Raw genomic sequence first — 16,399 nt, forward strand, 5'->3', positions numbered from 1 at the left:
TTAGGACGTTTTTGTGGATTTAATTATTGCGCGCAGTGACAATAAGACAGGGCTCAGCTAAAAGTCTCGCATTGCAGCGTCTGAGAGACTGCTTAACCAATTCAGCAGGTCTGACGCTTGCTCCTTCAACGAAGAAGTGTTCCACACCTCGCGTTTCACGGCCTGACAATATTTCAGGACGTTTGACAACCACACCTGACAACTAACAAACCATAGCGCCACGCTGGATTGCTTTCCAGACTGCGTTGCACAAAATTAGACAAAGCTGAACTGAGCATGGGGCAGGAACACAGGGAAGGCTCTCGCGATTCAACCTCTTGTGATTATTGTCACATTGTTCATATTCTTGCCATACTTAGTCTGCGAGGATCTACGTCATTTCCTAACGCATGCGTGACGTCAACGACTTAGGCCCACGTGACCAGGTCACGTCTAGAGTTTCTTGGACACCGCTCACCAAAACGTTCCACAGTTGGGTTGGCGTGATGCAGTTTAGACTGCCTCCTGTCAAAGAATGTTCTTGATATTTCGAACATTCCCGGCTACTTTGCTGTCAGCGTCGACAGGAGGCGCTACGTAGGCACGCCGGTCGCTCATTGGATGATCAGGCACGTGACTGCGATGCTGGTTTTGCAGCAGGCCAACCCGCGACCCGCTACAAGGTGGTCCGCTGGCCCGACGAGGCCTGCGCGTATGGCACACAGTGTAGTCGTCCTGGCGGTTGCGGGGTCAGGCAGGAGGCTTCGGGAAGTCAGGCTGCAAGCAGACGCATCGCAGACACAGGAGAGCTGAGTTCAGTATCCAGCAAGTTGTTGCTAGCCATATAGCGATCTGTGGAACGGGGAAGATACATTTATTGAGGACTCGATAAAATTTTTATTCAAAATAAAACGCAAGAAAAGAAAAGACACATTTGCATTTTTAAGAAAAAATCTTCAAGGGGATAACACCGCAAAGGGCGATTGGCTTGAAATTGTTTCAGATTCCCTTGCAGTTAAAGTGGGACTCAGCAACAAAATCACCACAAAGATTGTGACATAGCAGTAACCCTTGGGGTGTCAGGAACATACATACGAAATATCGCGTTCCCAAAGTGCGCAATATTTATTCGAACGAATTATTACGAAGTGAGCGCTCCCTCTTTGTGAAGCAAGAGGGCGCTGAAAGCAACACTGCTGACGTCATCCGGCATGGAAGAATGTAAGCTTCGTAGCAGACGACAATGCTGGGTGACGTCACACTATCTTCCTCCGGGATAACCGCTGTGCGCTTTGCATTTTGGTTTCGGTTTGGTATTGTCATCATTTAGGAATTAATTACTCGCACAAAATGAATGCGAATGTTGTATTCGGTATCCAAGGAGCGGTCCGTGTTCGGTATGATGTTCACCTTTTTTTTTTTTTCGAATCCTTGCGAAGTCTCCCTCCAACAACATATGTTAGCGAAACGGCAAGAAAAAGCACAGACGCGTATGAAAGAACATCGAAAAGATATTGAAACTGTGGTTCAGAAATAGTCCGAACTTGGGGAACATGCCCGTAATACCGGCTATACCCTGGATTTAGATAAGCCGCTAGTCTTAGCTATAGGAGAAACTGGGGTATTATGGGGTAGAAAAGCTGGGGTATTCGTAAACAGTTGGAATCCTGGTATATAAAAACAAGCAGACAGCGCTAACAACGAACATCTGGGGCCATTACCGGAGCGTTCCGCCCCCTTGACATTTAACGAGACACGCGCAGCCGCCAGCGCGTCATTCTGATGATGGAATCCATACGGATACCGAAACGTCATTTTGAAAACTGGTTTTACTTGTTGCGTATGCCGGTGTGTAACAAATGGAATAAATATGACTGTTCGCGGCATTTGGACTATTTTTAGTAAGTGCAAAATATATGAGGTGGAAGTATACGGACAAGGAATGAATCCGCAGCAAACAGTTTTTGTTTCATGTGTTTAGAGGTTCCCTTATTCCCTATTGCCTCGTGTAGTGTAGGACTTTATGCCGTTGTGCTTAGACCTCACCTCCGACCTCGTGATGAGGTTGTAGAAGTTCTCCATCTTGACGTACTTTGTACTCCACCGCATGCTCTGCGCGTCGCTACAACTGCAGGAAGCGAAACGAGAAGCAATATTAAACTAGGAACTTCTCGGGTTGGTAAAAAGAACAGTCGTTATTTTTGTACGAGATAGGATAGGAACACACATACACAAAAGATAGCGGAAACGCATTTTTAGTCATCTCTAGGGTTCGGGGTTTTCGGATTTATCCGAAAAAATCCGAAAAACGTACTCCGGTAAAATTTTTTTTAACCAATTCGGATTAAGCAACTCCGCTTGGCAGATGTTTTCCCTGATAACCGGGTTATTGTTCTTGGCCTCGTTTTGCGTCCTGGGTTTCTTCTGACCTCAGATACTGGCCCCACCGCAACATAATAATAGTTTCCGTGACCGAGCGTTTTCTTCGACAGTCATCTCGACCACTTGAGGATTCACCGGCCGGGTTTTTCCCCAGTCTGTTTCCAGATTTCCTTGTCCTACCTGTGACCTAAGCACTAAAATAAGTATCGAACCATGGTACCAAGTATCGAACTTCCGAATTTCGGATATTAACTGAGCTGTAAATCATACCCTCCGAAAAAATTAGTTTTTTTGAAAAAGAATAAGCTCCGAAAAACATCCTCCGGTAACACCCAGAAATGAACTCCGAAATCCCGGAACCCTACGACTCACCTCTCATGAAACGGAAGCAGACATATGTAACGGAAAAGGCAATACCAGTAACCGAAGAAAGTGATGGTGAAGTGATAAAGTAAAATAATGGGGATGTGAGTTTCAACTTGCTACCCCAGTACACTTACACGCAGAAAGTACAAACAGATGATGAGATGATGAGAAACCAAAGCGATGATGATGGGACTTCAACATGTAGTTCAAAAGTTTAGACCAAGTGAGTGTAAAATGTCGGAATCGCTGGGGGCACACACACAGCACACATTCAGCGAGTCATAAAATGTAATGAATTAATGATAAGTTAATTAATGAATTTTAGGTAATTAGTCATGTTGTAGCTTTGCACAGGCTCTTCGAGAGGATGATCCCCTGGACGTATAAGTCGCAACTGCAAAAACGACATCTTTCTTATAAAAAAATTGTATAGCATATAGAAAAAATCTGTAAAGGATATAGAAAAAAATTGTAAATGATATAGAAAAAAAATTGTAAATGATATAGAAAGAAAATTGTAAATGATATAGAAAAAAATGTAAATGATATAGAAAAAAATCTGTAAAGGACATTAAAAAATCTGTAAAGGATATTTAAAAAAAAACTCCCTGTATTTTCAGCAACACAGGAAGCATACGGCGATTGAAGCGTCACTTTGGATGCGGTACGGCGCACCTGTTGGTTGTGCAAAGAGCATAATTTGTGTGTTACTTAGGAGAGGGTCCCTTTCTTTTCTGTTCTCGGCCGACTCCAACATTATTTCCATGGCAGGGGTTTTTTGCTACTATGTATACCTTTGAAAAGTGCATTCGAAAAGTCAGATGTCACTTTGGAGCAAAACAAAAGTTAGGGCATTAGATAGTATTTCTAGGGGGAATCGAATCTTGTTACTAGATGTATTTTTTTAACGGTAAAATTTCTGATTGCAAGTTCTATTCTGTGTGATGGCCGAAAGTCGCTTGATCGGACGCAAGAGCTGATACAGGGAGGGTTGTGCGAATTTTGTCGTCCGCGGCCAGTACACCCGAACGCGAATAAGGTATAGACTGCGTAAAATAAATAAGGTAAATATGAATGAAATATAATATCGCTCATACTTGTCGATTGGTACCCAATAGTACTGGCAATTTCAGTAGCTGGACCGAATTGAAGAGCCAACATTGGACAGACATCGAACCGACATTCGTCCATTGATGGTGTGATTACCTATGGTCCATTCCATTTGAAGCAGGCCACGAGAGTAAAAAGGACGTTTAGTGTATATTACTCATGGCTTAAAGTGGTAGCAGCTTAAAGTAAAGCATTAGTTTGGAGACTACTTCAGTGGGTGTATATTATTACGAAAAAAAAGAAAATATTTTACGATGATCCATTCCTAAGGAGGTGAAACGTTCTGCGATAATTAGAAATCAGAGGGATGTACCTTTCGAGATGCAACTGTTGCTGTAAAGTACTGCAGAAGGTAGAACTACCCACTGTCAGGATGACGGCGCAGCTGAGCATGAGGATGGAGAAAAGGCACGTGACCACAATGGCTGGAGGAACGACGCGCCACGGGGCGTACGAGTTCCTACAAAGACACAGTGCGTATAGGGTTTCTGAAAGTTCGAAGGCATTGAACTATAAAGCGAAAAAAAGCGTCAAGTTGAAAACGCTGCAGCCACAAACTTGTCATGTACTGGCTTCCCCAACTTATAGGACTCTCAGTGAAAAGAGCGTCGGGTTGTTAAAAAGAAAAAGAAAGAAAAACACTTATGAAATGATGGTGGCCCACGAATCAAGTTGGAGACTGTAGAGGAGTTTAGGTAGTGTTTAAAGAGTTAATCTTTCAAAATTACACGATAATTTCTATCAATGTAGAAATGGGTAGGATTGTCACCTTTGGAACTTGGACAGGAAAAAGAGAGAACTGATGTTCTGAGACTGGAACAACATAGAAAGGACCAGAAGATGTGGGTTCGAGTCCTACAGCTGGCTAACCTTTTCAGTGACTTTCATCTTTCAGGAAAAACACTTTGTCAGGCTTAGTGTGTTGCACATGGTACTGTAGAGAGCCGTAAATTGATAACTTACGGTTTCAACAACTTTGATCAAGACGGAGCGCTAGGTCAATTCTCTAAACGTCAGTATAGTAGAGACACATACAACACTATGCAATACCGGAACATGCTACACTGCACAGGAACCTTGAGCTTGAAGAGGAAAAAAAAAGAACGCCACTTTCGTGCCACGTGTGTTCTGATCCTGTATGTTGTTCCCCTCAAGCTCAAAGTTTCCCTTCAGTATGATCATTATCTATTTTCCCCGTTTCATTTTATTTCATTTTATCGCACCTGAAGGCGCCCTAAGGGGCATTATTTATTCTAGGGGCCGTTTTATTCTCAGTATGAGGGCATACGTATTCTCTGCATGTGCTTTCACTTTATTTCATTCTATACCCAATCCGGGCAACATTTACATATTCGCTGCCAACAGTATTCCTGCTCAGTCTCGCAGCATAAGCACAACGGTGGCACTATATGCCTGCCAGCCAGCCGTGTCTCTGCCTTTATGGCACCACGTGGAAGTTCGACTCCCGCCAAACACTTCTAAAGTCAATATTGGTGGTGGCTCGACAGAGTAACTTGGCTCCCGTCCACCATTTTAAAGCGTATAAGGCTCACACGCGTGGCTTGTCAGGTTGTCAATCCACGTTGGCTCTGTTTATGAAGCGTCATCCTGTCTTTGTTTTTCGTACTGTCGAGAGGTCAACACAAAGTCCCTTTACGATTGACTCTGTCATAATAAAGCTGCGACCGCTTCTCGACGAGCACGCTCTTAAAAACAAACCCGGAGGTCTCATTTAGTTCTTTGTTGTGACATTCGAGACAGCTTCCCATAAATGTGTTCTGGCTGGTAAACGTGGTATACGCTCCAAAAAGAGAGCTTCACCACAGGCAATGTGATACCGTTATTCTTATTTCTTTTTCTTGGCCTTTTCTTTTATTTCTTCTCAATTTCAAATTTTTTCATTCACTTGTCAATCACGAAGGGTCGTTCAGCAGACAGCTTCAAGGGTGAGCGTTCCGAGTGGTGTACATCGAAATAAAGTGTTCGAAATCCCCGTTGCAGAATAAACTACTGTAAATAAATGGGGTTCCGGAAAAAAATGGTCCGGAAGAAATGGTCCCGGACGGCAAGGGCGGAAAAAATGGTCCCACGTCCGGAGTTTCTTTTGCTTGCGACGTAAGCAGTGGAAAGAGAGCGCAGCACGTTGGGTAGTTTATCATTAAATTAATTAGGTTATTTACATGTCCAAGTTAGTCTCACTTCGCCGTTGGCAGTTTACCGCGCGCGACTGGGATAAGGCGGAAAAAATGATCCCATCCCAGTCGCGCGCGGGAAACTGACAACGGCGAAGTGAGACTAACCTGGACATATAAATAACATAATTAACCTAGCCTAATAATAAACTAGCCTAATAATAGACTAACCAGCACGCTGCTCCGTCGTGTACGCCCTTCTTAGCCTAGTGGCTGCTAAAATGTAACTTTCGTTCGCTAAAACGACTTGGACAGATATCGAAAATCCGTGAATTTGAGTGGTAAAATAGAGACGTCGTGTTATTAATCACAGCATATCATCTTACGAAGCAATCGGGCATTCTCCTTGGTTTTCCTTGTTTCGAGAACGTGAATTTCGAGATCGGGGATTTCGCAACCGGGAATATCGAGGTCCTTCCCGTCCGGAAGGGGGACAGGGACGCGGCAGTGATCCCCCTTCTGGAGCTCCACGATCACCTGTGGCAACTGCACAAGCTTTACTCGCGAGTCGTAATAATGAGACTTGGGCCGTAATGAGACTTGGGCCGTAATTAGACTTGGGCCGTAATGAGACTTGGGCCGTAATGAGACTTGGGCCGTAATGAGACTTGGGCCGTAATGAGACTTGGGCCGTAATGAGACTTGGGCCGTAATGAGACTTGGGCCGTAATGAGACTTCGGCCGTAATGAGATGTTACCGTCGTAATGTGTTGGCTCAGCTGTCATCATAATAATCTGAACCCTATACACCGGATCCCCTGCATATCAGAGGTTTCGATTGTCATCATCCTATTGTCCAGTGTCTATGGGTTGCACGCTTTGCCTTCCTTAGAGCAAATCAATTACGGAACGTTTTTGACCCGTCAAATCTGACCCATTTCTTGCGGACTGTTAAATAATCGATGGGCACCAAAAACACGGCCATTTGATAAGGCTCTTTCTACACGGCATTACAATGAAGAGCACCTCCCTTAGATGTTCGTCGAATAATCGTCTGTGGGGCGTCGTCTGCCTGAAGCATCGTTATTATTTTTGCCTCCCCCTCCCAGACCTCTCATTCATTCATCACGGCAGCCAAGCCCGTTCATTTTTCACGTTCCTTTCCCAAGAAGACGCACAATCTTCTCATGCCAAAGTGTGATCAACGGAAGTTTGTTCCGTCACACACACTAAAACCGTAGCGGCATAATTTCCGCTTTGTTTAAATGATGTGTACACGTTATCTGTATCTACGCGACGTCCGTATATGTCCTGACTTTGTGGATATTCTTCGCGCGTGCTGTTTTGCTATTGCTCTCTTGCGCGTTCTAACATTCACTGTCGAAGTAGTATTTGCAACATTATTATTTAAACATGTCGATAAGCTTTCACCTGTAACAACGGCTGTATTATTATTCTTACGTGTTTATAAGTGATAGGAATATATTCTCGATATTACCGTATTTGCAATAGGTCGCTTATAGCCACGGTTGCTTCGCGGCGCTTACACGGAATCAAAAATCGAATAGATAATCAAATCATTTAAAATAAGTATTTTCAGCCCTCAATCAAAATGGAAACCTTTAATTGTCTCTTATGCCACTATAAGCAGTGTGAAAAAACATCCATTGCCTCTGACTGAATATCGATTAGTATATAGTTGCCTGGTATTTTGCTGTCTATGTATAGGTTGTAGTGCAATCTATAAGATGTCTAGAATGTGGCTCCTTGTACACTTTATTTTTATTTACTTTCGTTATTTCTTCCTATTAGTTCTGTATTACTAATTCTATCTCATTATTGCGGTATGGTCGTTAACTGATTGCCGGACGCACCCCACAAACCGTTCGGCTTATGCGTGCCAGCCCTGCATCACAATGAAAAAATGGCTAGGAAGCAAGCGAGCTGGTGAGCTGGTGAATTTGGGACTTCATGTTGTGTCTGTCCCTTCGTGTTCCCTAGTCTCGGGGTTTTTACATTATGCTGCATCACAAGTTGAAAATGGAGATTTAAATTGAATTGAATGGAATTGTTGATTATAATAAATAAATAAATACAAAAGTACTGAAAATTAATGAACAAAACGGATGGTTTCGCAGAACATTCGCTAAACCATCAGTGGATATACAACACATGCTAGGTTCTCTCCATGAGGCGTCTGATATATTTGCTACGCGTCTGATATACACGGTAGAACAACACATTACGTTACGCTATACTACCTTGTGCACCGATCGCTTTCACTCTTTGGACGAACATGATAAACGCATCTGACGAAGTGTCCACGCGCCGTTACTTTTTGCGCGATTGATGCTTCGAAGGACTTCGTAGAGGATCGCGTCGCGGTCTTTTCTGCGCGGTACCTGACACAGCGCGATGCTCTCGAACGCGATGTTGCCAGCCTTACGAACTACCAGAGGGAGCCAAAATACAGACACCACCCGGGAACGTCATGCAGTTTCACCTGAGCCCGCTTATAACGATATTACTTGTACAACGATTAAATTTGGGGACTGTTTACGTCTGCGAAGTGAGAAGGCAATTACAATTTGTGTATGCAATTTGCAAATTCTGTCGGAGTGTCAGATCGTAACGCACTATGCTAACAAAAAAAAATTTTTAAGAAAATTGCAAAATTGCAAACCACTTTCTCTCTCACACCAAGCAGCATGCTCTCGTTTGGCAGGCATATATCCAGTGGGTGGGAGAAGCTAATTAAAAATTTTCGCTTAAAGTTCAATCGAATATTAGGCATCGATTCGTGCAATTACAACAGCATATATTCACATCGTGAAGACGATGGTGGTGATGATGATGGTGAAAGTGCTCGCCGTCGCCGGCCTCACAGAGGTGGGTGCAACGTCACGACTGACGCCCTGTCGGAATGTGCGTCCTGGGCCGACTTCTAAGGGAACTGGTGCCGTCATATGTCTGAAAGCGTCTGCGAGGAAAACCCAGGAAAAACCCCAGACAGCGCAGCCGGCACCGGGATTCGAACCCGGGTACCTCCCAGTCTCGACGAGGCATGGCCAGCACGCTAACCACTGAACCACGTGAGCAGCCTGGTTTGCCCTCCTTGTGCCCGTGCAATAAGGGACTATAGTATAAGCAACTGCGCAGCGTATAGAAGACTCGCTGAGAAAGAGAAGAGAGCCGACCACATGCCTCGTGCAGTTTATTTACGTTGAAGCAGCGCGCAATAAAAATAATTTTACAAAAGATCCCGGGACAAGGTAAAGGCTGGAGGACTGTTGACGATGGCTACTGCCTGGATTATTTTTACCGCCCACGCCGTGCTGTAGCTCATCTTGTACGAATATACGGATGCGCACCTGGAATGGTGCAGGGCCATTTTGGGTCATGCCGACCATTCGTGCATATCTTGAAAGTATTTCACGCCTTTTTTTCTTTGCCTGGGTTCTTAAAACACGACTAAGATTTCACCCTGTTTTATTAGAGGCCGTAAAAAGACGATAGATCGCCAAAGAGGTTCGGGCGACCGCGAAATTAAATAGGTACTAACAAAATCAGAGGCAGACAACGAAGATGTAGGATGTAGGAAAAGAGTGGAAAGTTCAAGGGGAAGTCAACGTTGCGGCGGAAGCTCCGCCTTCGTCAGGACTATGTATATATAAGAACATGTGTCGAATAAAAAAGAACAAAAAGAAAAGAGAAAAAGAACACCCTGTGTATATAGTCTTTGTGAGAACCATGATGTAGACATATTCGCTCCGTATGACAATTTTTTTCAATATTACTATAGTTTTGCTCAACTGTTTAGTCAGTTACACGTTTCGTCTTCCTCCTGATGTCATGTCATCTTTCCGCGTGTTACTGGTAATATATATTTTGGTCCGTCTCCAGTGGTGGCACATTTCTCAGACCTAAGGATTGTTAATGGCAATATGAGCAAAAATAAATTTAGCCTTATTAATAGAATTCTGTCATATCGTTCGTTCCTCAAGCCCTGTACACTTGTGAATAAAAATCAGTTTCAAATATACACAAAACGAAAAAAAAAAAAAACGCGCCCGAAGAAAATAAAAAGTCCTTAGAACGTTTTCCCGCCTTCTGGTTCAGTATAAGCACCTCGGGGTAACTGTTGCCATGAACGTTTTCAGACGTAAACGTACTGAAAGAGGACATCAGTTTTTGACAAAACAACGCTGTCAATCGCAGCTGTACAGTAAAGTGCAGCGATAGAACAACAGTAATAATAAAACTGTACGGTGTCTAAAACACTGCGCCGAACAGACTCGCAAGACCCCTTGACATGGCTTCTTACATTACGTTACATGACATTTTATGCATTGCGTAGAGGAGAGTGGGCACATGGTAAATATCGGTATAGCAATCAAACTCAGGACAATGATAAGAAACCCTATAACCCAAGCAGCACAATGTACTGAAAGTCGAGTGCAATAGGGGTGGACGGTATGTGTCTTATCAATGTTCTTTAGTTGCACGAGCCTGTTCAAGGCCTTCCACCTACCCGTCCACCCCTATTGCACTCGACTTTCAGTACATTGTGCTGCTTGGGAAGTTACAAGAAAGGCAAACAAATCACTCGAGGAGGACCCTCCAGAAATGGTCACGTGGCAAGTAATTCCAGTCAGTTGTCATTTTGACGAAAAAGGAATTTCAAAACAGACAAGTTAGATAGTCAAAAGTTTTATCTTCAACAGGTGATCTAGACGTTCTGATATCAAATGTGGTGATAGCACATGATCCCTGCGGCCAACGTTAGAGAGATCGAAATAAATGTAACGAAAGAGCCTTAGACGGACCTGCCAGTTCTAACGAGCTTGGTTTTTTTTATCCTTTCTATTGTTTGTATCAATCCGATTTCAGTGGGGTCCCACACCGCACTATGGGAGACGTATGAGAGATAGACTATTTCCCTTGGGTGCTCCTTAAAATTTCCTTTAAAAAAAATCCAAGAGTTTTACTGGCTGTTGCAACAATCCTGTCAATATGTTGATCCCACTTCAATTTTTTGTCGATAACAACCCCCAAATATATATAGTTTTCTTGTTGAATATAGTTCTCTGCGGTTTGAAGGACTATGCCACTCAGTTTGTAATTTAAAACGTACCAATAGCTTGCGTGAAAGCAACAGACTGACATTTACTGATGTTTAAAGACATATCCCATTGCTTACACCATATAGTTCTATTCTTACGATATCATTTTGAAGTACACTGACATCTTGGTCTGTTTGTATGACCCTATAAATAACGCAGCCGTCTACAAAAAAGTCTGACACACGACTCAACGTTTTTTAATAAGATTATTAACATGAATTACAAATAAAAGTGGGCCCAACACGGACCCCCTGTGGGACGCCCGATGTTACATCAGTTACTTTAAGCAAAAGCGGTAACTAGTTACAATTAACAAGTTACTTGTAACCTAATGTTACTACCCAAGATTATGCCACAGCCATGAATTGCAAGCGTATACTGCGTACGTGCTTTGCCACTGGATGGATAGATGAATAGTAATAAAAAGGCAGACACAAGGAAAAATAAAATAACGACGGGCCCTCAAAGTTCATGCGTTTTAGTATCTCAATTTGTACAAAGCGTATTCCACGAATCCTTTCCGCTCTCTAGCTACAACTAAATCCGTAAATAGAACCCGAGTGGTTACCCCGTACAACGTCCGGTTATCAACGTATATATACTTACGAAGCAGATTCCGCCTTGGGAGCCGAGCAGGAGCAGAAAATCCACAGCCAGAGGAAAGCGTACACGAATGAAGTCACCGTAGTGAATAAACAATAATCGCAAGCCGCCTTCGCACCCCACTGCGATCCACGGGTGAAGTCGTACTGCGTCCCATTTTTTACACGTTCCACCACTACCTTAGCAGACAACGGACAGAAGACGGAAAAGTTCTTCACCAGAAGTCCGAACGCCAGAATTCCGGCCAAAGACGTGAGAAATGCACTCATGAATAGTATCACGTGACAACGTTGCCATCGTTGAACCCTCTTGCGAAGGTTCAGTGAAGTTTCTGCGGTCACGAGCCGAGAAGTGTCTTCTGTATGCCCCTGCATGCTAGCTGACTGCGGCCGTCTGCATCGAAAAGATCGTCTGCTAAAGTGAGCACGAGGCGCGACGAGAGCGTGCGCGCTCTGGTGCGACAGCGGCGCCACCGCGAAATGCCGGTGTCTGCTATGTCAGGGCTATTCGATGTATCATTTCCGCGTTAGTGATGTGCCAGAGTGTCAGATGTTGCGTCAGAAAATATGAAATAGAGATCGAGACGGTGGCTTCCTTGAAGCAAGTGTAGTTACGGCTTTGTTTGTGCTCTTCTTATCTGCTCAGTTTATCAACACGCATCTGCAAATCGATATTATCAATAAAGCACTTCCATCGCTAAGATCGCTTGATATTATTTTGGACACCATTTTTAGTACACCGTTCGTAGGTAAACTTATAATAATAATAATTTGCATTATATTCACTCATTGTAATAGTTAGTACCGTTATTTCAAATTTTGATGTAGTGGTGTCACCATTACTATTCCTAATCAACGAATGTACAATTGTAACTAATGTAGTTATAGATTTTTCTGTATGTCAGTCGACAAGCTACTACCTTGAAGCTTTTTGCCTCCACCTCCCACCAAGCACTTGGTGAGACAAACTTTATTATTATTATTATCATTTTTTAATGATCGGTAAGTCATTCATACTTCCCAAAGTAACGTACACCATTCTCGAAACAAATTTGTGATAAATGATCATATTAAAGACAAATAATTATACCATTTATTATTATCATTTGCCCCATCACTACGACATATTTCTGCTTGTACCAGCGTCCGCCCGCTCTTCTCAAGTTCTCATACTACGTGTGTAGCAAGCCCTGAGTAATGACGTCGTGTCAAGTCTGCTGCCAAATGAAGTACTCGTTACGAAAGGCAACAAAACTTGCACGAGATGATATTTTTGTAACCACTCGAGCCTTAAGACGCAGCAAGCCAAAGATGAATTAATATTGCCCGCGAATATTTGTTCGGTCAGTAATGACAACACAAGAATGTATGAAATAAATGTCTGAACAAGAAATAAAAACTACATGAAACTCATCTGTCACCGACCGTGGACACACGGGGAACGCGTCGTCTGTAACGAAAAGAGCGTGCTGTGAGCGTTACATCGCTCTTTGTTGAGCCTGTATCTGCATCACGTTCACATTCCTACGTATATGAGGCGCTGCCTCGAAGCCCTGCATCTGGTCCATCTGGCTGTTGTTTGTTCTATAAGATTTGGTTTTGCTTCGTCCGCAAGGAGCAGCACCTCTACGTGGTGAAGTGAACGCACAGCAGACAGAGGAAAAAATAGCGACCTTCGGGCGGCCATAGGAAATGCATGGGGTGAGAATTTGCTTTGTTTCAAACTTTTTTTCTACAAGGTGATAGTATCGATAAAACTTCAGGCAAATTACTATCAGTCTGCAAGATTCGAAGCGCCACAGACGTTATCTCGTATTTTTACGACTCGAATCAAAATGTGTAACCTTTGCTAAATTCACCCTGTACTTTCTCGGCTTGAGAATGTCCGAATACAACAAGCGCCACAACCTCGTCTATACGGGATACTAGTACTATTCCGGTTGTCTTGGTTAACTGTCCCTAATGACAGTCCCGCGCATCTTGTAGTTCGTTCACGCGCGTCTCTGAAGCTCGCTGCAAGCTCGAAGCTGAAGAGGAAGATACGTAGTACTCGTGGTACTCGCGCATTCCATGTCGGTGCGTTTCTCAGTATGCTGTCGATACTCCACGGTCAATGGACAACACTTTAAGAAGGTCGATCTCCGATACCTCGTATCAAACCAGCGAACTACGCTCAACTTGGAGCTCTACGGTGAGTAGCGCGTTACATATGCACGCGTAAAGTGTCTCTATATTGTTCCACACAATGTTGCGAACTCCAGTGTAATACGACTTGCAGACTACTCTCGTCTCCTTTCCAGGCGAAACAACCGACGAAGGAGAGACCATCGCTCTCAACAACCGCCCTCCAGGAAACACTGTCGTCTTACAAGCCAACCGAAACAAAACCCATGACCTGGCAGAAGTGGAAGAGCGTCATAATCTACATCGCCATATCCGTCTGGGTCCTGGTCCTAGCCAGCGCAGTCGCACTCTTTCTGTGGCGCCGGTCGGCATCTCGCGGGCCGGACGAATACGCCGTCTGCCGAACGGACCCTTGCCGACTTTACGGCATCCTCATCAACAGGACCATAAAGAGAGACCGGGACCCTTGCGACGACTTCTACAGCTACGTATGTGGCGGCTGGGACGTGAAGCAGCAGTATTCCGTGTACTGGAGCCACATGGTCGATTATAGCGGGGATCTGGCCGACAGTCTCCAAGGGGCAATCCCTTCCGCGAATCAGAGTGCTGTCGAAAGAGCTGCCAAGTTCTACCAGTCCTGTCGAAGGGCGAACGGTGGCGTTCCGGGAGAACTCGACTACTTCCGAAGACTGTGGAGGGACTGTGACCTGGACTGGCCGAGACTCACGCCCAATGCGAGCTTGTTCAAGACGGTGATACTTCTCTACGAAACTTTCGAACTACAGAGCATTATCAACTTCGAAGTGCTTCGCCTTCGACACGGTACTCGCTTGAAGATATTCCTGGGGGACCAGCTGTCCACCTTTTACGATGTCGGTACCCGTATCAAGGCTGCCCAAGGTTATCGCCACTACTACGAGAGCATTCAGCGGATTCTAAGAACGGAAGACACCGAGGAAAACGAGCTGCTACCGTACATTTGGTTCCTCGATATCGAGACCGCCATTCAGCGCGCTTTGCATACCGCCCTTGATAAAACCAGCAAGATCACAACGGTCGATACATCCCGGCTCAACAGTATGACGCCGTATATAACAGATGAGCGATGGTCGGAAGCCTTCACCTTGTTGGGTCTTCCCACAGGCTTACAGATTGACCTCGTGAATGAAGGCTACGTAAGAGCGTTAAACGGGCTTTTCGCAACGATTGAAGAAGCGGAACTTCATCGATACGTGGGATGGCTGAACGTCCAGCAAATGGCGCCGTTTATCAACCGTGAACTCTTGCTCGTTGTCGGCGAGAACTCTGCACTGGTAGAGGCAAACGCGTTAACGTCTTGCTTAGAGCGCACAGAAACGTTCATGGGCTGGGCTCTGTACGCAAAGATTGCAGTCTACACATTCTCCGAAGTTATCAAGGAAGATCTCCACAGATTGATCCGGGACGTCAGCCAGATAGCGGTAGAGAAAATGGACCTGCAGTGGCTACCCCTGAAGAAAGCTCTAATCCGATCTGCTTTTAAGAACTGGCGCTTGGACCTCATGAGGTACCCGGACAAATTTCCGACGCCGTACGTCCTTGACCCGATCTTGATAAACATGACCAACATGGGCGACCATCTGCTGATGAATTGGGCGAATGCTGTCAGGGGATTGGCAGACACGGATAGCGTGACTCTGGCGATCAACACACCGCGCTTCGTCCGCGACTCCGTAGACAGTGCCTATTACCACCTCTACAGTCCTGCCGAGAAGAAGTTCAGGCTGCCACCATACGCGACGGTCCTACCCCTCTACAAGCACGGCATCGTCGGGTCTATCAAGTACGGAGGGTTAGGCCTGCTCCTGGCGCAGACCGCACTCTCTATTCTGCGGGGCTATGAGTCAAAGGTAGAAAACGGCACGAAGACTTGCTTCGACGGAGGGACTATGGCTGGAGAGCTGGCTTTGGCTTTGGATATTGCTTGGGAAGCGTTTTCTCGTCGGTCATCCGAAGACGTGAGGCTCCATTTCCTGCCGTCGTTCACGAGCGAGCAGTTATTCTTCATAGCGACGTGTTACCTTCTGTGTGGTCAATGGGACAGGAGATCGTTTGTGCGAAGGTGCAACGAGCCTCTCAAGCAAAGCTCCGTGTTTGCGAAGGCATTTTCTTGTAGAGTGGAGAGCCCCATGAACAGTGGAGACAAGTGTAACAACAACTCCGCAGGTTAATACGGAAGTCATATTTAGGTGGCTAATATGTGTATTAATGGCAATTCTACCTTATTTCTAATGGGAAGGATTGATACGTTCAATACATCGTTTTTACAACCACGATGATTCTTGTGGATCCTTGTTGCTGCTGCGGTTGCATTCGCTAGTTGTCATTTCAGGTGTCGTGGCCTGGCCCTAACCTGTGTTAAAGCATTTGTGAATTAGCAGTTACGATTGCACTAATGTAATCTCTCCTCTTCGCATTTGCTTTTGCATCCACTCGCGTACGCGAGATTTTGCAGAAAGTACGCGTAAAGCAGCGTATTCTTCTCGCACATAGGGTTATGCGTCTGTAAAGCGTGCTTTGCCTGCTCAGCACGGCGGTGCTG

The 16,399-nt window shown here is 44.8% G+C and overlaps 2 protein-coding genes across 3 annotated transcripts; one reads left to right on the forward strand and one right to left on the reverse strand.

Annotated features, from left to right (window-relative positions):
- Positions 1–302: 302 nt before the first annotated feature.
- On the reverse strand, positions 303–12,273 carry LOC135400092 (transmembrane protein 179B-like). Its single transcript, XM_064631833.1, has 4 exons — positions 11,699–12,273; positions 4,151–4,297; positions 2,026–2,107; positions 303–831 (listed from the first exon to the last, which is right to left on the reverse strand). Exons 1-4 carry the CDS (start codon positions 12,067–12,069, stop codon positions 730–732), a joined length of 702 nt encoding a protein of 233 aa, XP_064487903.1. The 5' UTR covers positions 12,070–12,273; the 3' UTR covers positions 303–729.
- Positions 12,274–13,338: 1,065 nt separating this feature from the next.
- LOC135400093 (endothelin-converting enzyme 2-like) lies at positions 13,339–16,133 on the forward strand. Of its 2 annotated transcripts, none has more exons than XM_064631836.1 (2): positions 13,339–13,395; positions 13,995–16,133. In XM_064631836.1, exons 1-2 carry the CDS (start codon positions 13,387–13,389, stop codon positions 16,026–16,028), a joined length of 2,043 nt encoding a protein of 680 aa, XP_064487906.1. In that variant the 5' UTR covers positions 13,339–13,386; the 3' UTR covers positions 16,029–16,133. The 2 variants fall into 2 exon arrangements, with proteins under 2 accessions (XP_064487906.1, XP_064487905.1); XM_064631835.1 differs by lacking the exon at positions 13,339–13,395 and adding an exon at positions 13,751–13,885.
- The last annotated feature ends 266 nt before the right edge of the window (positions 16,134–16,399 follow it).

Source organism: Ornithodoros turicata, chromosome 7 (genome assembly GCF_037126465.1).
Source record: "Ornithodoros turicata isolate Travis chromosome 7, ASM3712646v1, whole genome shotgun sequence".
NCBI lineage: Eukaryota > Metazoa > Arthropoda > Arachnida > Ixodida > Argasidae > Ornithodoros > Ornithodoros turicata.